At 42.6% G+C, this 26578-nt stretch overlaps 1 protein-coding gene across 4 annotated transcripts in view; it reads left to right on the top strand.

Annotated features, from left to right (window-relative positions):
- kif6 (kinesin family member 6) overlaps positions 1-26578 on the top strand; it is a 611249-nt gene that overhangs the window by 524356 nt on the left and 60315 nt on the right. For all 4 annotated transcript variants that reach the window (XM_063040644.1, XM_063040642.1, XM_063040641.1 and 1 more), the window contains one exon: positions 21607-21701. In XM_063040644.1, coding sequence (XP_062896714.1) covers positions 21607-21701 — 95 coding nt within the window. The remainder of the gene's footprint in view (positions 1-21606; positions 21702-26578) is intronic.

Here is a 26578-nt window from a genome sequence, read left to right as displayed (position 1 = left end):
CCACCTCCCCCTCGTACCCCATCTGTTACTCATTTTTATGCACACATTCTTTCTCTCACTCTCCTTTTTCTCCCTCTGTCCCTCTGAATATACCTCTTGCCCATTCTCTGGGTCCCCCCCCCTTGTCTTTCTTCCCGGACCTCCTGTCCCATGATCCTCTCGTATCCCCTTTTGCCTATCACTTGTCCAGCTCTTGGCTCTATCCCCCCCCCCCTCCTGTCTTCTCCTATCATTTTGGATCTCCCCCTCCCCCTCCAACTTTCAAATCCCTTACTCACTCTTCCTTCAGTTAGTCCTGACGAAGGGTCTCGGCCTGAAACGTCGACTGCACCTCTTCCTACAGATGCTGCTTGGCCTGCTGCGTTCACCAGCAACTTTGATGTGTGTTGCTCATCATAACATTCCGGCTCTTATACTCAATACTTCAATTAATAAAGGCCAATGTACCAAAAGCTCTCTTTACGACCCTATCTACCTGTGACGACACTTTGAGGGAATTTTTTATCTGTATTCCCAGATCCCTCTGTTCCACTGCACTCCTCAGTGCCTTACCCTTAACCCTGTATGTTCTACGTTGGTTTGTCCTTCCAACGTGCAATACCTCACACTTGTCAGTATTAAGCTCCATCTGCCATTTTTCAGCCCATTTTCCCAGATGGTCCAAGTTCCTCTGCAGGCTCTGAAAACCTTCCTCACTGTCTACTACACCTCCAATCTTTGTATCATCAGCAAACTTGCTGATCCAATTTACCACATTATCATCCAGATCATTGAGATAGATGACAAATAACAATGGACCCAGCACTGATCCCTGTGGCACACCACTAGTCACAGGCCTCCACTCAGAGAAGCAATTCTCTACCACCACTCTCTGGCTACTGCAACATGTCTGGCCAAATGTAGAACATCTTTCAATTTTACTGTGCGTACTTGCACCGGGGTTATACTACACTGTAAAAGCATACTTTTGCATAGCATACAAAAAGTAGTACTGTTGGCTCCGTTTACCTTCAACCACAGAAGGCATTTCCTTTGCCTGTCGCCAGGTGGTTGCACCAGGATGTACAGAAATGTTTGGTGGATTTTTGGCAATTAGACTGTTTTGGCTCCTGCTCACTCTAACTTTCCATTCTTCATGGAGAAGTTTATGAGTGGCATTCTCATAGGAAACATCCACAATAACATTCAGGGAAACAACTTGCAATTATATAGCACTCTTCACAGCCGTAGTATGTCTCAAAATATTTTTACAAGCAATAGAGCATTTTCATAATAAATAGTCGTAATACTAATTGATAAGGGTTCGCATATCTTTATAGTGCTTTTGTTCTAGTGTCATCTATCTCTTAAGAAGGAAGAGTTCATGCACATACTACAAAGTTTACTAAATGTCCTCAAAGCAATTAATTACTCATGCAGACATGGGTGCATGTAGGCAAGCACAGACCATCTTATGTTTAACTTCTCCTGCCTGGACTCTCTCTGTAGGTCATATCGTTACACGTACATTCCCATTGACCAAGGTCAAGATCCAAACAGAACTTACAGCTATTCCAGTGGAGTTATTCTCCAAATAATTTCCAGCAGCATTTTATTAATTTACAGATGTGATCACCCTGAGATCATTAATTGCCTTTGAGGATACAGTGATGAGCAACCTTTTTTTTTCATTTGTCTTTGTCTGGTAATGTGTTTTTTTTCATAATGTTGCCTGACAGGGAGTTCCAGCCCTATTTGGGCAGTCTCTTATTGATTCCGTTATGGCAATTATTCTACTGAGTTATTGAGTATGCCTACAAGAAATTAAATCTCAGGGCTGTATATGGTGAGATATATGTAGTTTGATGTTAAATTTACTTTGAATTTTGAACTTTACCCAGTAACGCACCAATTTTCTGGCAAAAGATCATCAATCTGAACAACAAACTCCATTTCTCTGTCCACAGCTACTGTCTGACCTGTTAGTCAGCATTTACTGTTTTCATTTCAATTTTCCAATGGATGTAGGTTTTAAATTTTTAAAAAATTGATAAAATTATTGCTACAACCCTTCAACGCTACTCTGTACAGTAGAATTATCACCACGCAACTCCTTAATTTCAAAAGGTCTCAATGAACAGTTGAACATTTGGAAATGCCATGTATCATGTGCATGACCCAAAGTTAAATATACTGTATAAAGTGTCTTCGTGTTTGATAAGTATGCTTTCTTGTCTAAACTACCAAATACACCAACTTACTCGTTGTGTCTTGAGTCATGCAACGATACTTCCTTCACAATCGCCTTCAGCACAGGTGCCCGACAAAGCTGTGTACTTAACCCCCTGCTCTACTCACTTTCTTCTTACCATTGTAAGGCTTACAGCTCCAATATCATATTTAAGTTCACCGATGACACCACTGTTGTTGACCAAGTCAAACGTGGTGCTGAATCAGCATATAGGAGGGAGATTGAAAATCTAGTCAAATGGTGCCATAACAACACCCTCTCACTCAATATCAGCAAAGCCAAAGAACTGATTATTGACTACAGGAGGTGGAAACTGCAGATACATGAGCCAGTTCTCACCAGGGTATCAGAGATGGAGTAGATCAGCAATCTTAAATTATTCAGTGTTACCATCTCAGAGCATCTGTCCAGAACACAAATGCCATTACAAAGAGAGCAGAGCAGCACCTCCAATTTCTTAGACGTTTGCAAAGACTTGGTATGTCATCTAAAACTTTGACAAACTTCTATAAATGCATGGTGGAAAGTATACTGACTGGTTGCTTCACATCCTGGTATTGAAACATTAATGCCCTTGAATGGAAAAGCATACAAAAAGTATTATTCAGGTAGTTGGAGCTCGTCAGCCTGGGAAGGCAGTCCATCTAAGAGAGGGAAAACTCTGATTTCAAACCTCTGCTGCCTTGCAGCCATACCCACTCATGGGAAAGGCTTCGGGAGTAAACCCTGAGGACAAATCCGGAGCTGGAGTCCCTAAGGCAGTCCGATGTTGCCTTCAACCTCGTTCTGGCAACTCCTGCGACGACACTGGTGCCAAGCTGTATCGGCCCTTGCCCTTCCCTTAGACAACATCGGTGTCGTGGAGAGGGGAGACTTGCTGCATGGGAAACCGCTGGTCTTCCATACAACTTTACCCAGGCCTGCGCCCTGGAAAATCTTTCCAGGTGCAGATTCATGGTCTCGCGAGACTAACGGATGCCACCACAAAAAGTAGTGGTTACAGCCTAGTCCATCACAGGTAAAACTCTCCTCCACCATTGAGCACATTTTCAAGGAGCGTTGTTGCAGGAAAGCAACAGTCATCATCAAGGACTCCCACTATCCAAGGCATGCTAACTTCTCGCCGCTGCCATCAGGAAGAAGGTACAGAAGCCTTGGGTCTCATACCACCAGGTTCAGGAACATTTATTACCCCTCAACCATTAGGTTCCTGAAGCGAGAGGATAACTGGACTGATTCCACAATCTATGGACTCTCTTTTAAGGACTCTACAACTCAGGTTCTCAATATTTATTACTTGGTTATTTATCATTATTATTTTTTTTTAATTTACACAATTTGTTGTCTTATGCACACTGGTTGTTTGTCCATCTTTGTATACAGTTTTTCATTGATTCTATTGTGTTTCTTTGTATTTACGGTGAATACCCACAAGTAAATGAATCTCAGGTGGTATAAGGTGACATAATAACTTTGCATTGAACTTTGAACATTGTGCAATAGATTTGGACCCTCCAGCAACATGGCCTTTGATTTGCCATTAAGACAAGTCTATCCTAAGCCATTACTATTATATTTTCTAACAAACATTAATCCTGAGCTTCCCCTGTAAGGCAAATGAGCATTGTGACTTCTCATTATCTCTTTCAGTATAGAAGTAGATTCTAGAACATGGTTGCTAAATAGATTTTACCTTATTGCATTGACGTTTGGTTAAGTCTCACATGGGAAGCATCAATAACATTGTGGTTTCTAAATGGATTCAGCAGTTTTTTGTGTATCTTGCTTTGTTATCACTTTGAGTAAACAGCCAGATGATGTCAGACAGTATTCCACAAGCTTCACTGGTGCAGCTAGCTCAGCTCAGTCATAAGGAACTAAGTCTAGATATCACCCAGAAGGCTGCTATTTAGAAAATTCCCAATAACTTTACCAAATGTTCTTACTTGGGCTCATCAGCCAACTATGGTATATAATTTGCTTGGTTTGCTTTGATGCAGGTGCCTTACTTAAACTAAAGTATCAATTGCTTCCTTTTGGGTACATTTGCTGGTACTTGTATATATTATTTGCAAGTGCAACATCCATTTTTAAGAGACACTGGCTGAGGGAACAGATTGTGGGTTCCTGGCAGTGTTTTCATAAAAGCTACCCATGAATAACCTGGGTCAGTTTGCTCTGCACCATCCTGTTTCCCCGTCTTGTGCACATTCTTGGAATCCATTCATTAGCTCCTTCTGACACTGCCTTCCAGACATGATTGAAGCTGGCATGTTGGCATTTGTCATTACATAATCCTTATGCACATTTGTACTTTTAATGTATAAAGTATAGCCTCTGCACCATTATTTCCAGCCCATCTCAGTGAGTAATTGATATAAAGACTTAGCTTATGCCTGTTCCAAGGAGAAATGCAAAGCAGATGAGGTGTGGTCCAATCCAGAGCACCAACTGTGTTCCTGCTCCACCATTCATTATTGTGCTGATAATGGCACACTAACTTTTATACTACTTGGGCTTCCAGCTGCTATGAAAGGATACAGTTATCCTTCAAAGCCTCTGTGTTTTCCAGACATAACATCTCTGCCCAATATAAGGAATGGAACAATGAAGAACCTTAAAATAACATGTTGGCAGGAATCCTCGTCATTTCTTTTTGGTACATTTCATTTTAAGTGTTGCCATGTGTTTCCAATGCCCAATAATTTAACACAGCAACTCACTTCTGAATGATTGCAGTCTCTCGTCTTTCACCAATAGATCAGGTTTTGCGGCATGGTCTGGTTAAATAAAGAACAACTCATTAGTCTACAAAAAGATCTGGCTCAATAAACCCCATTAGCAGTCTAACTCCAACTTCACATTGCAGCCATTGTATGATTCTGGAGGATTTGAGCAATTTCAATACACTTTATTTCAAAGTGTCAGATCATTAAAAATAGGTTTTTATCCGTGGCAAATGATGTGTATCAATACACAACGTGCTGTGCCGTACCTACTGTAGAATGTAAATTGATGTCTAATGTCACATGTGCTGAAGTACGGTGAAAAACTTGTCTTATATATTGATCATGCAGATCAATTCATTACAACAATGCATTGAGATAGTACAAGGTAAAACAGAGCACAGAATAAAGTGTTCCTGTTACAGAGCAATTGCAGTGCACGTAGACAATAAGTTACAAGCTCATAACAAGGTAGATTGAGGTCATGAGTCCATCTTATCATACTAAGAAATCTGACACATATGCTTTTATATCTTCTGGCCAATGGGAGGGGAGAGAAGAAAACATGTCCAAGGTGCGTTGGGTCTTTGATTCTGATGGCTGCTTTGTAAAGGTAGTGAAAAATGCATCCTAACCATGGAAGTGAGGCTGGTTTCTATGATATGCTGAATTGGGTCCACAATTCTCAGTAGGCATTTACAAGAAAATAAAGAAATACAATAGAGTTTATGAGAAACTATACATAACAAAGACTGACAACCATCCAGTGTGCAAGACAAAACAAGTTGTAATAATAATAAATCAAAAGTTTAAATAAATAATGGTGAGAACGTGAGTTGTGGAGACCTTGAAAGGAAGTTTATAGGTTGTCGAGTCAGTTCAGCATTGAGATGAGTGAAATTATCATACTGGTTCAGGAGCCTCATGGTTGTAGGGTAACAACTGCTTCTGAACCTGGTGGTATGAGACCTAAGATTCCTACACCTCCTGCCTGATGGTAGAAGGGAGAAGAAAGCATGGCCTGGATTACGAGAATCCTTGATGATGGATGCTCCTTTCTTGTGGCAGCGCTCCTTGTAAATGTTTTCAATGATGGGGAGGGTTTTGCCTGTGGACTGGCCTGTATCCACCACTTTCTGTAGACTTTGCTATTCCTAGGCAAAGGTGTTTCCATACGAGGCCATGATGCAACCAATCAGGATACGCCCCACTGTTTAGCTCTAAAGTTTGTTAAAGTTTGAGATGACATGCCAAATCTATGCAAACTTCTAAGAAAATGGAGGCTCTGTTGTGATCCTTCTTTGTGATAGTACTTACACACTGTACCAAGATAGTATGGTAACGCTAAGGAATTTAAAGTTACTGACCCTCTCCACCTTCAATCCCCTAATGAATTCTGTCTCGTGGACCTCAGATTTCTTAACCATACCTAGCTGTGATGCATCTGTATAGGAAGCTTTCTGTGGTGCATTGATAAAAATGAGAGACTTTAAGCAAGTGCATTTTTATCCCTGTCAAGCTTCTGATTTTGACTGTTATCAAGGATCAATTCTTCTGTAATCCTAATGCACCGTTCTGCATCAAGCAGTGACAGTGATTTAGAAAATGAATTTCTATGGGTCACTTGCAAGCTCTTCATCAGTTGGCTACTAATTTATGCTTGTTGGAGTCTAGAGTTGATCTTACAGATTTAGATGATTGAAGATCTATAGTCAAGTTAGCCCAAGCCTTCTAGAGCACCAGCCTCATCATCTTCTCATTATAGCATTCAAATGTGGAGTTCAGTGGCTGAAGGCGTTTCAGGCACCATCTTGTGAGGAACTTAGGAAGTAACCTGTTGCTCTGTAAGCAAATGAAATTGGCAGCTGTCATCCTTTGAGCCTCGGTACTTAATTGTGCAGTTCAATGTGGCTCTCATGCATGTACACATTTGGCAATGTTGCTGTACTATTTTTGATTATTAGTCATAGTCATACTTTATTGATCCCGGGGGAAATTGGTTTTTGTTACAGTTGCACCATAAATAATTAAATAGTAATAAAACCATAAATAATTAATTAGTAATATATAAATTATGCCAGGAAATAAATCCAGGACCAGCCTATTGGCTCAGTGTGTCTGACCCTCCAAGGGAGGAGTCGTAAAGTTTGATGGCCACAGGCAGGAATGACTTCCTATGACGCTCAGTGCTGCATCTCGGTGCAATGAGTCTCTGGCTCTATGTCCTCCTGTGCCCAACCAGTACATTATGTAGTGGATGGGAGACATTGACCAAGATGGTATGCAACTTGGATAGCATCCTCTTTTCAGACACCATATATAACCATATAACCATATAACAGCTACAGCATGGAAACAAGCCATCTCGGCCCTTCTAGTCCGTGCCAAACTCTTACTCTCACCTAGTCCCACCGACCTGCACTCAGCCCATAACCCTCCATTCCTTTCTTGTCCATATAGCTATCCAATTTAAGTTTAAGTGACAACATCGAACCTGCCTCAACCACTTCTGCTGGAAGCTCATTCCACACAGCTACCACTCTCTGAGTAAAGAAGTTCCCCCTCATGTTACCCCTAAACTTTTGCCCTTTAACTCTCAACTCATGTCCTCTTGTTTGAATCTCCCCTACTCTCAATGAAAAAAGCCAATCCATGTCAACTCTATCTATCCCCCTCATAATTTTAAACACCTCTATCAAGTCCCCCCTCAACCTTCTACGCTTCAAACAATAAGACCCAACTTATTCAACCTTTCTCTGTAACTTAGGTGATGAAACCCAGGTAACATTCTAGTAAATCTTCTCTGTATTCTCTCAACTTTGTTGACATCTTTCCTATAATTTGATGACCAGAACTGTACACAATACTCCAAATTTGGCCATACCAATGCCTTGTACGATTTCAACATTACATCCCAACTCCTATACTTAATGCTCTGATTTATAAAGGCCAGCATACCAAAAGCTTTCTTCACCACCCTATCCACATGAGATTCCACCTTCAGGGAACTATACACCATTATTCCCAGATCCCTCTGTTCTACTGCATTCTTCAATATCCTACCATTTACCATGTATGTCCCATTTTGATTAGTCCTACCAAAATGTAGCACCTCGCATTTTTCAGCATTAAACTCCATCTGCCATCTTTCAGCCCACTCTTCTAACTGGCCTAAATCTCTCTGCAAACTTTGAAAACCTACTTTATTATCCACAACTCCACCTATCTTAGGATCATCTACATCCTTACTAATCCAATTTACCACCCCATCATCCAGATCATTAATGTATATGACAAACAACATTGGACCGAGTACAGATCCCTGAGGCACACCACTAGTCACCGGCCTCCAATCTGACAAACAGTTATCCACCACTACTCTCTGGCAATACTCACAACACGCTGAAGGAACTCAGCAGGTCGGGCAGCATCTGTAGAAACAATCAGTCAACGTTTTGGGACGGAACCCTTTGTCAGGACTGAAGAGGGAGGGGGCAGGGGCCCTAAAAAGAAGGTGGGGGGTGGGTGGGAAGGAGAAGGCTGGTAGGTTCCAGGTGAAGAACCAGTAAGGGGAAAGATAAAGGGGTGGGGAGGGGAAGCAGGGAGGTGATAGGCAGGAAAGGTGAAGAAGGAATAGGGGAAAACACAATGGGTAGTAGAAGGAGGCGGAACCAAGAGGGAGGTGATAGGCAGCTGGGGGAGGGGGCAGAGTGAAACTGGGATAGGGGAAAGGAGGTGGAGGAAATTACCGGAAGTTGGAGAATTCTATTTTCATACCAAGTGGCTGGAGACTACCTAGACGGTATATGAGGTGTTACTCCTCCAACCTGAGTTTAGCCTCATCATGGCAGTAGAGGAGTCTATGTATGGACATATCTGAATGGGAATGGGAAGCAGAGTTAAAGTGGGTGGCAACCGGGAGATCCTGTCTGTAGTGGCGGACTGAGCGGACGTGCTCGACGAAGCGGTCCCCCAATCTGCATCGGGTTTCACCGATGTAGAGGAGGCCGCACTGGGAGCACCGGATGCAATAGATGACCCCAACAGACTCACAAGTGAAGTGTTACTTCACGTAGAAAGACTGATTGGAGCCCTGAATGGTGGCAAGAGAGAGGTGTAGGGACAGGTGTAGCACTTACGCTTACAGGGATAAGTGCCGGGTGGGAGATCCGTGGGGAGGGACGTGTGGATCAGGTAGTCGCGGAGCGAACGATCCCTGCAGAAAGCAGATAGGGGTGGAGAGGGAAAGATGTGCTTAGTGGTGGGGTCCTGTTGAAGGTGGCGGAAGTTGCGGACGATAACGTGCTGGATCCGGAGACTGATGGGGTGGTTGGTAAGGACAAGGGAAACTCTCTACCTGTTGTGGTGGCGAGAGGATGGGGTGAGGGCCGAAGTGCGGGAAATGGAGGAGATGCGGGTGAGGGCATCATTGAGGACAGCAGAAGGGAAACCACGATCCTTAAAGAAAGAGGACATTTGAGATGTCCTGGAACGGAAAGCCTCATCCTGGGAGCAGATGCGGTGAAGACAGAGGAACTGAGAATAAGGAATGGCACTTTTGCATGTAGCAGGGTGGAAAGAGGTATAGTCGAGGTAGTTATGAGAGTCAGTGGGCTTATAGAAGGTGTCAGTGGGCAATCTGTCTCCAGAGATGGAGACCGAGAGATCGAGAAAGGGGAGAGAAGTATACTTTATACTTCATACTTTATTGTCGCCAAACAATTGGTACTAGAACGTACAATCATCACAGCGATATTTGATTCTGCGCTTCCCACCCCTTGGATTACAAATATTAAATATTAAAAATAGTAAAAATTAATAAATATTTAAAATATAAACACCACCGTCAGAGAGTCCAGTTCCATCCCCAGAACAAGGGAGGAGTTGTAAAGTTTGATGGCCGCAGGCAGGAATGACTTCCTATGACGCTCAGTGCTGCATCTCGGTGGAATGAGTCTCTGGCTGAATGTACTCCTGTGCCCACCCAGTACATTATGTAGTGGATGGGAGACATTGACCAAGATGGCATGCAACTTAGACAGCATCCTCTTTTCAGACACCTCCGGGAGAGAGTCCAGTTCCATCCCCACAACATCACTGGCCTTACGAATGAGTTTGTTGATGCTGTTGGTGTCTGCCACCCTCAGCCTGCTGCCCCAGCACACAACAGCAAACATGATAGCACTGACCACTACAGACTCGTAGAACATCCTCAGCATCATCCGGCAGATGTTAAAGGACCTCAGTCTCCTCAGGAAATAGAGACAGCTCTGACCCTTCTTGTAGACATCCTCAGTGTTCTTTGACCAGTCCAGTTTATTGTCAATTCGTATCCCCAGGTATTTGTAATCCTCCACCATGTCCACACTGACCCCCTGGATGGAAACAGGGGTCACCGGTGCCTTACCTCTCCTCAGGTCTACCACCAGCTCCTTAGTCTTTTTCACATTAAGCTGCAGATAATTCTGCTCACACCATGTAACAAAGTTTCCTACCGTAGCCCTGTACTCAGCCTCATCTCCCTTGCTGATGCATCCAGCAATGGCAGAGTCATCAGAAAACTTCTGAAGATGACAAGACTCTGTGCAGTAGTTGAAGTCCGAGTTGTAAATGGTGAAGAGAAAGGGAGACAAGACAGTCCCCCTGTGGAGCCCCAGTGCTGCTGATCACTCTGTCGGACACACAGTGTTGCAAGCACATGTACTGTGGTCTGCCAGTCAGGTAATCAAGAATCCATGACACCAGGAAAGCATCCACCTGCATCGCTGTCAGCTTCTCCCCCAGCAGAGCAGGGCGGATGGTGTTGAACGCACTGGAGAAGTCAAAAAACATGACCCTCACAGTGCTCGCTGGCTTATCCAGGAGACACGGTTCAGCAGGTAGATGATGGCATCCTCAACTCCTAGTCGGGGCTGGTAGGCGAACTGGAGGGGATCTAAGTGTGGCCTGACCTTAGGCTGGAGCAGCTCCAGAACAAGTCTCTCCAGGGTCTTCACAATGTGGGAGGTCAATGCCACCGGTCTGTAGTCATTGAGGCCGCTGGGGCGCGGCGTCTTCAGCACAGGGACGAGACAGGACGTCTTCCACAGCACAGGAACCCTCTGGAGCCTCAGGCTCAGGTTGAAGACATGGCGAAGTACTCCACATAGTTGAGGGGCACAGGCTTTGAGCACCCTGGTACTGACACCATCCAGTCCTGCAGTCTTGCTTGGGTTGAGACGTTTCAGCTGTCTTCTCACCTGTTCAGCTGTGAAGCCCACCGTGGTGGTTTCGTGTGGGGAAGGGGTATAGTCATGAGAGTAGGGTGGGGGACTGTGGGGAGGGGTAGGAGGAGAGAGTGGAATATGTGTTGGTTGGGGGCCGACAACAGATGACTCATGTGGGGGATGGGCAGGGGCCACAGTGTCAAATCTGTTAAAGAACAGGTTAAGTTCATTGGCCCTGTCCACACTGCCTTCAGCTCCTCTGCTGCTAGTTTGCCGGAACCCAGTGATGGTCCTCATCCCCCTCCAGACCTCTCTCATGTTGTTCTGCTGTTGTTTCCACTCAAGCTTCCTCCTATACCTGTCTTTAGCCTCCCTGATCCTGGCTTTCAGGTCCCTCTGTATTGCCCTCAGCTCCTCCCTATTTCCATCTCTAAATGCCCTCCTTTTAGCGTTCAGGATGTCCTTAATGTCCTTTGTTACCCACGGCTTGTTATTTGAATAACAAAGGACATTTCCTGTCGAAACATTGCAGTCCACACAGAAGTTGATGTAATCAGTGATGCACTCTGTGAGCCCATCAATATCCTCTCCATGCAGCTCACAGAGTGCCTGTCAGTCTGTCACCTCAAAACAACATACATTAAATGTATGAATTAAGAAATGCAGAGGTAAATGTGAACTCAGCTACAGTCAATGAAGTGTAGGCACTAATGCTGGTTGGATATCAACCAGAAATCCCTGGTGATGTCCTTGATTTGCAGTCATTAACATGCATTCAAGGCTATGGTAGACTGATATTTGGAAACTCAAGGAGAATGGAGATCAGGCAAGTAAATGGAGTTGAAGCCAGCAAGATTAGCCATGATCCTGTTGAATAGCAGAAAGCAAGCTGAAGAAGCCCTTTGACCTTTTGCGTTTTTATCCTTTTCTGTTTGTTTTCAGTTAATCTCATGGTAGCACATCTGGTACTCAGCACTAAAGTGTTAATGTAGAATACATCTCATATCAAAGAAGTGGGGCTTGAACTCAGGTCTGTCTTAACAAATGTGCTATTATTGAATGAATACTACCCATTGTAGGTAATGCAGCAATTAGTTTATCATCCAGCTAAGTCGAAATATAAAGGAATGGATGCTAAGGAGTGTTATGAGGGCAGTTCAGGTTCAAGTTTATTGTCATTGGCATAAAAACATGGTGTTTAAATGCCATGACAATTAGCTTTTTGCAACAACAGAATATATTACAGACATGACAAACATCTGTTAACACAAACTTAAATTACACAAATTATACATAACTTACATCACAAAATAAACAAACACGTTAGTGTACATTGAGAGAGAAAATAAATGTCCAAAGTAATTTTAGGGTGAAAAACCCTGTTGGTAGTGGGGAAGATGCTCCTGTACCTCCTGCATGATTGCAACATAGAGAAGAGGACATGGCCCAGATGGTCGGGGTTGCTGATGATGGAGGTTGACTTCCTGAGATTCGGTATCACGTAGATGTCCTTGATGATGGGAGAACTGTACCCTTGAAGGAACTTCAGCCCACTGCTTTCTGTAGCCTCTTGTGATCCTGTTCCTTGGAGTTTCTATACCAGTCCATGATTCAACCAATCAAAATGTTTTCCACTATATATCTATAGAAGCTTGTAGAACAATAATTTAACATGCTTCTGAAAACAGACTGAGAGTCCAGACCTCACAGATCTTAGTAGTATTATCCAGACCTTAAGATAGATAATATCAATAATCACACCTTTCATTACTTAACCACCTTTATTGTAACAAAAATTTTCCAAGGCATTTCAAGTATATGTATATCACCATATACGTACAACTCTGAGATGTTAAAAGTTAAAGCAATGCTGAGCCAGGAACCAGTACAGTGAGCACAGGGTTTGCACACAAACAATTGATTCCAGTTAAGGTACAGGGACAAGGGTTTTGAAATATCTCAGTTGCACTAGATGGAATGAAAATGGTCAGCTATGAAATGCATTGAGATGGTTTCATTCCTGGATCAAAAACTGTATAAAGGTGGTGAACAGCTTGGTTTACCTCAAATGGTTATTCAGCTCCAATTAAATACGAGAATTGAAAGTGAGCAGTAGCTTTGGTCAAGGCAGAACTTGGGAAAACAAATTATTTGGCCAATGGTAGAAGTGCTTCAAGCAACCTGACAATTTTAAGGTCATTGGAAGAGCTGAGGAAGATGGTGATAAGGTAAATCTTGGTGTCGCTTGTGTCATCACGAGGACTAACATTGTGCCTTCAGACGACGCCACTTTGAGGGAGGTCATAGATAAATATTCAGAGAGTCTAGAACATAATCTCAAATTGGGGAATGGGAGCATTGGAGTTAATGGTATGGAAGTGGAACGAGAAGACAATGCCAGTAATGTTTTGCCAATGACTGGGTAAATAAGAATAAAAGCAAGAGAGTATAGTCCCACCAAACTACACCACAAAGAATGGGCATTGGAGGAGGATGCAGATGAGAGAAGTTCAAAGAGGGATTGTGTTCAACAGTCATTGTTTTTTGTGTGGAATCACTAAGAGCCTTTTTAATAGAAATATAGTACAAAAACTGGGAAAAGGAGCAGGAGTGGGCCATTTAGCCTTTCCAGAATTTATTGCCGTTCATAATGATCATGACTGATCATACGGTATGGAAATGACCCCTTTAGACCAATTTTTCTATGATAACCAATGTGTTTACTTTGGTTTCCATTTCCCTGATTTGTCCCACATTTCTCTAAATCTTTCCTATCCATGAACCTGCCTAAATGTCTTTTAAACATTGCAATCATCTATTTTAATATGATACTCCTGCTTGTTCCCTGTACCCACTGACACCTTTTGAGTTTTGAAATTTATCATAGTACTTGAACAAGTAACCATGGCCCATATTCCTCATTTTTTGGCAGTTTGATAGTTGAACTTATCAAATTGAGTTTCTGCAATACTGAAATGCCAAAATTATCCAAAAATGAGATCATCAGTGGCACACTTTCTATCTTCTCAATGCTTTAGTAATCTTTGACACAATCTCCGATGCCTTTTCCTGCACCACATCTCCCTCATGTGCATTGGTATGACATTTCTTTCAACTATTACCAATTTCCTTATTGCCAATGACACAAAACTGGGTGGTAGTGTGAAATGTGAGGAGGATGTTATGAGAACGCAGGGTGACTTGGACAGGCTGGGTGAGTGGGCAGATGCATGGCAGATGCAGTTTAATGTGGATAAATGTGAGGTTATCCACTTCGGTGGTAAGAATGGGAAGGCAGATTATTATCTAAATGGAGTCAAGTTAGGAAAAGGGGAAGCACAACGAGATCTAGGTGTTCTTGTACATCAGTCACTGAAAGCAAGCATGCAAGTAAAGCAGGCAGTGAAGAAAGCTAATGGCATGCTGGCCTTCATAACAAGGGGAATTGAGTATAAGAGCAAAGAGGTCCTTCTGCAGCTGTACAGGGCCCTGGTGAGACCACACCTGGAGTACTCTGTGCAGTTTTGGTCTCCAAATTTGAGGAAGGACATTCTTGCTATTGAGGGAGTGCAGCGTAGGTTCACAAGGTTAATTCCTGGGATGGCGGGACTGTCATATGTCGAAAGGTTGGAGCAACTGGGTTTATATACTCTGAAATTTAGAAGGTTGAGAGGGGATCTTATTGAAACATGTAAGATTATTAAGGGATTGCACATGCTGGAAGCAGGAAGCATGTTCCCGCTGATGGGTGAGCCCAGAACCAGAGGCCACAGTTTAAGTATAAGGAGTAGGCCATTTAGAACGGAGTTGAGGGAAAACTTTTTCACCCAGAGAGTGGTGGATATATGGAATGCTCTGCCCCAGAAGGCTGTGGAGGCCAAGTCTCTGGATGCTTTCAAGAAAGAGATGGATAGAACTCTTAAAGATAGCGGAATCAAAAGTTATGGGGATAAGGCAGGAACTGGATACTGATTGTGGATGATCAGCCATGATCACAGTGGATGGCGGTGCTGTCTCGAAGGGCCAAATGGCCTACTCCTGCACCTATTGTCTATTTCATTTAGACCTATAAGGAGACTATTTGGCTCGACGATTATTTGCCATGTCGCAAAGCAAACCCATTACCCCAATAATTTTCCCCGTAACCTATCCTCCTAGCATTCCATTAATTCCACCCAACATTCCCATCAACTCACAAGATTCTACCACTTATCTATACCTCCAAGTTGTTCTCCAAGCCACACACCATCCTTTCTCGAAAATATACCACTGTTCCTTCACTATCAACATAGAACATGAAACATAGAAATCTACAACATTTACAGGCCCTTCGGCCCACAATGTTGTGCCAACCATGTAACCTACTCTAGAAGCTGCCTAGAATTACCCTACCGTATAGCCCTCTATTTTTCTAAGCTCCATGTACCTACCAAAGAGTCTCTTAAAAGACTCCATTATATCTGTCTCCACTACCGTTGCTGGCAGTGCATTCCACGTACCCACCACTCTCTGTGTGGAAAAACTTGCCCCCAACATCTCCTCTGTACCTACTTCCAAGCACCTTACAACTATGCCCCCACTTCAGCCCTGGGAAAAAGCCTCTGGTTATCCACGCGATCAATGCCTCTCATCATCTTATATGCCTCTATCAGGTCACCTCTCATCCTCCATTGCTCCAAGGGGAAAGGGCCAAGTTCACTCCACCTATTCTCATAAGGCATATTCTCCAATCTAGGCAACATCCTTGTAAATCTCCTCTGCATTCTTTCTACAGTATCCACATACTATAGGTGACCAGAAGTGAACACAGTACTTCAAGTGGGGTCTGACCAAGGTCTTCTATAAGTGTAACATTACCTCACGTCTCTTGAACTCAATTCCATGGTTGATGAATGCCAACACACCATACGCCTTCTTAACAACACTGTCAACCTGAGCAGTAGATTTGAATGTCCTATGGACACGGACCCCAAGATCTCCCTGATCCTCCACGCTGCCAAGAGTCTTACCATTAATATTATGTTCTGTCTTCAAATTTGACCTACTAGAATGAACCACTTCACACTTATCTGGATTGAACTCCATCTGCCACTTCTCAGCCCATTTCTACATCCTATCTATGTCCCGCTGTAACCTCTGACAACCCTCCAGACTATCCACAACGCCCCCAACCTTTGTGTCATCAGTAAACTTACTAACCCACTCTTCTACTTCTTCATCTAGGTCATTTATAAAAATCACAAAGAGGAGGGTCCCAGAACAGATCCCTATGGAATACCACTGGTCACCGGCTTCCATGCAGAATATGAACTATCTGCAACCACACTTTGCCTTCTGTGGGCAAGCCAATTCTGGATCCACAAAGCAAGGTCTCCTTGGATTCCATGTCTTCTTACTTTCTGAATGAGTCTTGCATGGGGAACCTTATCAAATGCTTTATTGAAATCCATATACACTACTCTAGCTTCATCAATGTGTTTTGTTACATCCTCAAATAATTCAATCAGGCTCATAAGGCATGACCTACCCTTGACAAAGCCATGCTGACTATCTCTAATCAGAATATGTCTCTCGAAATGCTCATAAATCCTGCCTCTCAGGATTTTCTCCAACAACTTGCCCACCACCGAAGTAAGACTCACTGGTCTATAATTTCCTGGGTTATCTCTAACAAGGGAACAACGTTTGCAATCCTCCAATCCTCTGGTACTTCTTCCGTCCCTATTGATGATGCAAAGATCATTGCTCGAGAATGAGCAATTGTCTTCCTCACTTCCCACAGTAGCCTGGGGTATATCTCTCCCAGTCCCAATGACTTATCTAAATTAATGCTACAGTGACTAATTAGTTAACCTAACTTTCACATGTTTAGGATGTGGGAGGATAGCAGAGCACTTGGAGCAAACCACCATACAGGAAGAGTATGCAAACTCCACACAGCTACATTAGAGATCAGGTTTGAACCTGTGTTACTGGAACTATGTCATTGTTTATATCAAAATATACCAGAGATCAGCAACTATGCTTCCTCTTTCTACCCCAAGTTACTATCCTAATTCTCTAGCTCACTCCTCATACATAGATATTTTGTGACAAAGGAAGAGGTGGAGAGTGGAAGCATGATTAAAAGGATTCAAACATGGTTCCAGCATGGATTTTGGTTCAAAAGTAACAAAAGAGTTCACAAAGTGGTTCGCAAGGTTGGGATTCTATTTATGCTGAGATATGTGATGGCTGCAGCTAGCTCTTCCTTCAGTTAGTCCTGACGGGCCTGAAACGTCGACTGTACCTCTTCCTAGAGATGCTGTCTGGCCTGCTGCATTCACCAGTAACTTTGATGTGTGTTGCATGATAAAATGTATGGTAGTTAAAATGAAAGAAGAATAAGGAAGGATGTTGCACTGACCTTAATCCATAGATGCTGCCTGACTTGCTAAGTTCCTCCAGCATTTTGTGTTTTACTCTGGATTTATAGCATTTGCAGGATCTCTTGTGTTTATAAGATCTCATCACTTATGAAGCACCAGTAGCATTTTACTGTTTACTTTTTAACTTGTGTCATAAATGCACTTCATGCTAAATATCAGTCTTCTGGAATATATCTTGTTATTTGTTAATTTATTTGTGGTAATATTATTTTATAAGTTGTGTGAGATATATGTCTGTCTGGCTATCCATCCCATAGGATGATGATGGTTCCTTTCAGTCAGTTAGTGGGGTGGTACCCTACTCCTCAGAAAGGGACAGCATGTGCGTGGGTGGATTTTAGGTGAGTAGGGGGTTGCATAGGTCCAAACTCCCCCTCTCGACATCCCCTCCCGCACCCAGCTGCATGGTGGGGTCCAAGACGGCTGGGGGAGGTTCTGTTGCAGTGAATGACCAGACCAAGCTTTGATGCAAGGAATGCCCTTTTCGTGCTTCACGGCACGTGTTTGCTAGATGGCCGTTGATCCTACCGGAGGGTTCATCTGCCCTTTGACAGGTCTTGTTTTTCGTCCTGCAGGGTGTCTAGCCACCCTCCTCACCAGGTAAGCCTGGTGGGGGAGCCGGTTTAGTCGCCAACCACCCAACCATCCGACAGGTAATACTGGGTTACATGGTACCAGTAGCACTCAGACGAGTGACCTGACCAGAGAGATATATGTACTGTGCTGTGCACCTTAGTCTGGAGAAATGTTGTTTCTTTTGGCAATATACATGTATACGGTGGAATGGCAGTAAACTTGAACTTGAAGTAAGGAAAGCTTAGGTCAGTTTAGAGATGGATTATATGCAGAGTTATTATCTGAAATGTGAATGTTATAAACCTAGTAGGATAATTTTACGAGTAGGCATAATATCAAATTGTTAAATTCATTGTGGAAAGGCTGTAATGTGTGGAATTGGGAGATAAGGTGATGTTCAAAGTGCTGTTTGCTAAACTTCATTAGAACAGGATAGGGGGTCAAAGAGAAAGTGATGTGCGGAGAGTGTGATAAAATGCTATGCAACTCAAAGCCTGAGGTCATTCTTGCATACCGAATAATGGTATTCTGCAAAGTGGTGACACAAACTGTCTCACAGACGTAAAGGAGGCCACATTGTGAGATGTGAATGAAGTTCACTCCATTTCTTAATATGCAAAGAGTACTTGTGGGTAGAGGGGAGACGGAGGTAAAAGGGCAGGTATTGTATCTCCTGTATTTGCTAGGGGAAGGTGCCAAGGGAAAGCAGTTGACATTGGTGGCATTAGAAGAGGAACCAATTCATATGGAATGCTGGAAGTGGGTTCAAAAACAATGGTTTATCAGAAATATTTCTCCAGTTCAGAATTTGTTTTGATAGTTAAAATCTGCAAATTTTTGCCCTGTTGATAATATATTCTGCATCTGTAAATATATATGTCTCTCATAGTTTAATAGTCAGTATAGTGGAATCTGGTTAATTGGGGCAGCTGCTTATCTGAGACTGCTCTTAAAGAACAAAAACTAATTGAGAAAATAGTTGGGATTTGCTTTATTTATTTGCAACACTATGTCGCTTAATTGTAAAGGAGACTGTTCCCTAAGTAGCATCGGTCCAGTGCACTTGTGTGGCCATTGGACACTACAACATGCTTAGTTAGAGTGAATAGTTTTGAAGTAACATCATTTGTTTGTGTTCAAAAATCAGGGATCTTTGTCACTGATAGCTGGTGAGAAATAAGCAGTAAGACAATTCAGAACCGTTTTGCTCACTGTGGTTTCAAGCATTGAGGCTTGGATATGCAATACATGGCCAGAAGTGAAAATGAAACAATTTCCCTACTTCTGTAGGTTAGGAACAATGAAGAATTTGAAGGTATCGACAATCATCTTGAATATTACAATGAAGATGAAGGTTTGAAAGATATAACAGTTTAAACTAGTGTCAGTTGTGTGCACTTGTGTGACTGTTAGACACTACACCATGCATAGTGCGAACATTTCTAAAATAGCGACAGGTGCAATGTAGTAATATTAGCAGTGTTCTAATTTGTTCTATAGTTCATTTAATTGCATAATTTTTACTCAGTTAAATTGTAGTTTGTCTTTTTAAAAATATTTTCATGAAATTTTGGTTAATTGGGCCAAAATGTACTTGTCCCGATGTGTCCTGATTAACCAGAATCCCTAGTATTTTGTAAAATGATCCCATAAGGTGGAGTTTCCTCACAAATCTGCAGTCAAAGTGTTCTCTTGGGGCAGCAGCAGATTTTCTTGAGACACCAAAAGCCGATGTACTAAAGCAGATTAGTTTGTGATTTATTAAAGTCAGTTCAGTATTGTTTGACCCTTTTGAGCACTGAACTTCCACTGAGGTTTTCAAACTGTGTGTTTTCAATCAAATTCACAAAACTTTGCTGAGCCTTCAGTGAAGACTTTATTTTTGGTCAACGTCCATCCATCACAAAAATCGCATCTTGAGCAGCAGACTGTTAGGAATTGCAAAGGGAGAAATGCGTGTGAAGATTTAAATGATAGCTAAGTTTTTGTTTTTGTTGAAATATACCTTTCTCCCACTTGAAATTACAATTTAAAGTAAGTTCCTTTGGTCTTCCAGTTTAAATTGAGACACGCTGCCATGTTGGCTCTGATGTCATCCAGAGTTGGCATTGAGGTGATTCCTGTCACACCTGTCTATTGTAACAACGATGGTCTGTTCTGCCCACCCACCATGATTACCAGGACTGTGACCCCATATAACTTGTTATTTCAACACAAGCCTCAGCCAACCATCTGCAGTTAAAGTAGCAATCAAGGCAGCCTGGCCCTTTGAAATAGTTTTCTTCACCTCTTTTATAGATATTTATTTTGTAGGTTTTTCAAGGTAAACATTCCTTCAAATCTACAAACCATTCCCTCACAGAGGTATATTTAGCAACTGCACAGCCGGCTACACATGAACTCCCATGGAAAGTATCTTAGACAGATACTAATACAATGTAATTCTTCCTCTTCCACTGATGCCTTTAGGTTCATCTCTGGGGTTAGATCAATAGCAAAGTCAAAGTCAATGTTGACTTTATTGTCAAATGCACAAGGACATGTACACACTTGTACAATGAAAAACTTACTTGCAGCGGCATAAAGGGACATATTATCAAATAAACAGCATTCACAAGTAAAGTATAAATTAATCATAAATTATACACAACTTTTAGAAGAGAACACAATTAGAATTAAAAACAAACAAAATCTATTTTAGTGTAAAGTGATCAAAGTGGTCATATTGCTAAATTACATTGACTAGGGTTGTGCCAGTTGGTTCAAGAACCGGGTAGTTGAAGGCAAATAGCTGTTTGTGAACCCGGTGGTGCGGGACTATAGGCTTCTGTACCTTCTTACTGGATCCTGCTGCAGAGATAAGCAAAATGGCATCAGTGGGAAGGCAAGAATTCTGTTGTATGAATACCATGTTTCCATGTCAATGTGATGCATCCAATCCAGTATCATGAGAACTCAGCTGATTGTTGGCGTGATTTGATGTACTCACAATGACTTTTATGTTGCAACAAGCACAAATATGGACTTTAGGTGCAAAGTTATGTACTGTATAACATAATGTAAAAATGGTATTCTTATTCTAGAATGTTCTGTTCAGGCAATATCCATCAAATATTTATTTTCTCCTTTAGGGAAGCAAATTCTGAAATCAGAATTCTCTTTGGAAAATATTTATTATCAGGTTCACTGACAGTAGCTTTAAGTCTGAAGTTAAATTCTTCCAGATGTCCAGTCTAACAGTTCTGTGCACGCACATAGGAATGTTCCTAGCCCCTGAACATGTTAATTGGAAGGCTGAAACTGAAGAGCTGCCCTTCTGACCTGGCACTGAGCACTTCTTTCAGCAGCTTCTGTGATTTTGCCTTGCTACTCGAAGTGGTTGAACATTTTTTTAAATTGCAGTACTGTTGTACCATTTTGTGTTCACTCTATTACTTCAGGCTCATCAGGAACAACTGTCCGAGGCCACTACGCAGAACACTTGGACGTCTTCTGTGACTCCGACACCCTCCCTAAGGAACGTTCACAGCAGCAGGTGAGAAATAACAGATTTGTACTTTAACACTTTGCATGCGTACCTAAGGGAGGCATAGACCTTCTTGCTGATGTTCTTTGTTCCCATGTTATGATTGTTGTTGACAGTTCAGGTTAACATTTACTGGCCTTCTTTAATTTCCCTTGAGATGGTGTGGCTGACCCACTCTCACTCTCTTGAACCTCTGCAGTTTCGGAGATGAAAGGTAGGAAATTCCAGAATTTTCACCCAGTGACAAAAAAGGAATATACTATGTAGTCTTGGAGAGGAACTTGGAAATGGCAGCATATTTGGTATTGATTTATTATTGTCACATATACTGAGGTACAGTGAAAAAATTGTCTTGGATATTGATCATACAGATCAAATCTTTACATTGTGTATCAAGGTAGTAAGGATAAAAATATAACAAAGCAGAATAAAGTATTACAATTACAATGAAAGAACAATGTATGTAAACAATAAGGTGCAAAATCATAATGAAGTAGATTGTGAGGTAGAGTCCATCTTCTCGTACTGGAGAACCATTCAATAGTCTTATAACAGTGGGATAAAAGTTGTCCTTGAGCCTGTTGACACGTGCTTTCAGGTTTTTATACGTTTTGCCCAATAAGAGAGGGGAAAAGACCAAACATCCGTGGTAGGTGGGTGCTTTACTGAGGCAGTGAGAAGTACAGAAAGAAACCATGGAGGGAATTCACATACCAAATCGACATACTTCCAGATCATAAGTACAGGAGATGCTGCGGATGCTATAAATTTTAAGCAGCACACGCAAAATATTGGAGGAACTGAGCAAGCCAGGCAGCATCTACGGAGGGTCCTGATGAAGGGCCTCGGCCTAAAGCATCGGATGTTATTCTCCACCCTAGATGCTGTGGTGCCTGACTTGCTATGTTCTTCCAGCATTTTCTGTGTGATGCATCCAGATAAGATGCTTCTATGGTACACCTATAAAAATTGGTGAGAGTCAGCAGGGTCTTGCCAAATTTCTTCAGCCTCTTGAGGAAGTAGACACATTGGTGAGTTTTCTTGTAGATGGCAAAGGCCAGGGCTCAGCAAGGTGCTGCAAAAGATGCCTTAGCAAGTTACTGCAGTGGTCCATTAGACAGTATGTACAGCAGCCAGTGCCCTGGTTATGGACAGAGTGGTTGTTGAAGGTGGCCGATGAAGTGCTGATCATCCAGGTTCTTCTTCCTGGCTGACTGAGCGTCTTAGAAGGTTCTTGAATGCTATTGGAACCACAGTACCTATATGGAGAGTATTGCATTACATTTCTGACCTGCTTTGTAGGAGGAGTCAGTCACTGCAAAATTCTCATTTTTCAGCCACTAATATTGTAATACTACTATCCAGTGCAAATTTAAATATAATTATTGACAACCCCAATACACTCCAAGGTGCTCCTTACTTTCGCATAAGTCTTCACTGACATCAGGGTGGCGTATGTGTAAAGGTGAATTTCTGTAAACACTTAGGCTATGTCCACACTAGACCGGATAAATCGATAAGCGAAGCTTTTTCTCTTCGTTTTGACTCTCCATCCACACTGAAACAGTGTTTTCCTCCCCCGAAAACGGAGCTTTTCTAAAACGCTGTCCAGAGTGTTTAAATCTGAAAATGCCAATTGGGCATTGTAGTATGTACGGGGTAACCGGAGGTTTCAAAAAACCTGTTGTCCCCTTCATCAGTGAAGAGACTATGGCTGTAGGAAATGTTTTCAGGGTGACCCCTCTGTGGGAGTGGGGAAGATGGTGGTGGGGCCACCCAGGGGTCTGTGTGTCCGTATGTGTAGCTGTTGTAGTGGCTGTGAGGCTGGTATTGTAGCGGTGAAAAGTACTGGGAGGGAGCCATCATATTCCTCATCATTGCCTCCATACGCTCCAGTATTTGTTTTTTCAGTTTCAAGTCCTCCTGCGCGAGAGCCAACAGCTGTCCTTGGTTTGGCAATTTTCTTTTAAGTTTTTTTAGTCTGTAACTGGACGAACAAGCACCAAGTATACCTTTTCCTCTTCACTTGTTTTCTGTAGATGTGTCCTGCGCATGCCCAGTAGGAGGAGATTCACCCAAAATCCCATTTTAATGTGGATGGAGGTATTTTCAAAAACGCCTGGTGTGGACGCTTATCGTTTTACGCGAAACCGGCGATTTCAGAATTATCTGGTCTAGTGTGGACGTAGCCTTAAAGCTGATTTATACTTGTGCATACTAGCTTATGCCGTAGCCTACGCAAGTGGGCTATACCGTTGTGAGCATTTATACTTGTGCGTTGGTGAGACTGCAATTCACCACCAAAACGCTAGTTGGCAGTGGGGTTTCTATGCCACTGTGTTGAGTTTCAACACAAAGAAACTCAAACTTCAAGTAATGGCGACTGAAACTGAAGGAGGGTGAATTTTCTGAGCTTGTCCAGCGACTGAGAGACATGGACGAGGAAATGCATTTCATATATTTTCGGATGTCGGCAGGTAGATTTGACGATTTGGTTCATCGTCTCCAACCATTTATTTCGCAACAGTATATTCACAGTATACGCAGAGACTGGCAATCGCCATTCAAGTTTTAGCTTCAGGTGGAAGTCAACAGGCTGTAACAGCTAGCTACAAACTGGCGTCAAGCACAGGGTCCTCCATAATTTCGAAGGTCTGTAAAGCTTTATGGAAAGCATTGCAGCCAGAGTTCCTTCCCTGCCCTTCAGTTGCCCAATGGGAAGCTACTGCAGCGTAGGAAAAAATGCAATGCTACCAAGTGGACCAATCACAGTTGTTTTGTTCTGCATTGCCGCGATGCATAGTTATATTTTGGGAGAGGTGCACGTTAGACTACGGCGTAGAGTACAGCGTAGGGTACGTGGCTACAGCGTACAGTTGATGCACAAGTATAAATCAGCCTTTAGGCAGTTTACTTGCACAAAACATACAGCCAGCTCACAAAATCTGGCACAGGAATGAGGTTTCTGAAAACCAGATAATCCAACACAGTCAAGGATTGATACTGGCATCTATTGTAGAGTTGAAGGCAATTCATTATCACTCAATCCATTGAGCCATTCCCTAGAGAATAGCTCATTAGCACACATAATGAGATTGCCTTTTCAAAAGACTTTCTGATGGCTTGTCTGCTTCTACAAGTAGTTCATTAAATTTAAAATTAAAATAATATTTGAACAGGAAATTTGCAGGAATGGAATTTTTGTAGATTAAATAGTTGCTGGAGCTGATATTAGCTTCTCTTTGAAGTTGTTGAATGAACTATTTTCTCATGAATACAGTAATCAGTATTAGTTTGTGTGTGCAATTATTTAAAATTTGAAACTTACCAGAGTGTGGAAGAATGCTTTGGTGTAAGTTATGAGAAAGTGCAACCTATTTAAAATATTCACCTTGCCTTCCCCAATGCACATAGTGAAACGTGGTGGGTTTTTGTCAAGTTTTTATTCGTTTGTGACTGTGTCAGCAGTTTTATCCCAGTTAATGTCCATTGCTTAACCAACACTGGATGAAACAGTTTAACCAACTGTCTTCAACATTTTGGGGCGAGGCCCTTTATCAGGCCTGGAAGGGTAGGGAGAAGAAGCCAAGGTAAAAAAGATGGGGGAGGGAGAAGGAGTTAAGCTGGGAGGTGATAGTTGAAACCAGCTGAGGGAGAAGGTGGGTGAGTGGTGGTGGGGAGATGAAGTAAGAAGCTGAGAGATAATAGGAGAAAGAAGTTAAGGGGTGAAGAAGGAATCTGATAGGAGAGGACAGTAGACCATGAAAGGAAGGAAAAGAGGATGGGCACCAGAGGAAGGTGATGGGCAAGTGAGGAGAAGAGAAGGGATAGGAGGAGAGCTAGAATGGGAAATGGAAAAAAAGAGAAGGGGAGGGGAAAAGTAACCAGAAGTTAGAGAAATCACTGTTCATGCCACCAGATTGGAGAGTATCCAGGCCAAGTAGAAGGTACTGCTTCTCCAATCAGTGTGGTCTCACCATGGTAGTAGAGGAGGCTATGGACTGGCATGTCGGAATGGGGATAGGATATTAGATGAAATGGGTGGCCACCAGGAAATCCAATCTTTTGTAGGCGAATGAAGCAAAGGTGCTTGGCAAAGCCATTCCCCAATCTATGTCAACCACACTGGGAGCACAGATGACCCGGACAGACTTGCAGGTGAAATGTCGCTTACCTAGAAGGACTGTTTGGGGCCCTGTGTGATGGTGAGAGAGGAGATGTCGGGGCAGGTGTGATACTTGTCCTGCTTACAGGGGATAAGTGCCAGGAGGGTGATCAGTGGATATCACTGGATATGGAGGCTCGTGAGGTGGGAGGTAAGAACATAATGAACCCTATCCTTGTTTTGAAGGTGGGAGTAAGGGGTGAGTATGGGAAATGGAGAAGATGCAGTTGAGGACAGCATCGATGATGTTGATGGGAAACCCTGTTCTTTGAAGAGGGTGAACATCTCAGATCTTCTAGGATGGAAAGCCACATCTTTAGAACAGATGAGAGGAGGAACAGGGAAAGGGAATAGCATTGTTTTTTTTTACAAATGACAGTATGGTTCCAGCAGCATTCAAGAACCATTCAAGCTAGCTGTAAGAGTCAGTAGGTTTCACTCCATAGATCAATTTCCCTTTCCTTACTTGCCTCTGTTCCTGTTTAAGTACGAAACAGGATTTCAATTTGAAATGCAATTCTCTTTTAAATCAGGTTATAGTTTCTAATTCAATAACCACATGCAGGGCAATGCAGCTATCTGTAGAAGCATGAAAAGTAAACCTGATGAGAGATACTTAGATTTTGGGATTGTTTTACAGACGCTCCACATTGAGTTTGCAAACGTAAGAGCCACGGGTTTCGGAGGAGCCGCAGCAATAAGGTGGTTTCTCCAACATCTA

Source organism: Mobula hypostoma, chromosome 2, assembly GCF_963921235.1.
Source record: "Mobula hypostoma chromosome 2, sMobHyp1.1, whole genome shotgun sequence".
Lineage (NCBI taxonomy): Eukaryota > Metazoa > Chordata > Chondrichthyes > Myliobatiformes > Myliobatidae > Mobula > Mobula hypostoma.
Note: the sequence above shows the minus strand (reverse complement) of the source record. Positions and strands in the feature narration are given on the sequence as shown.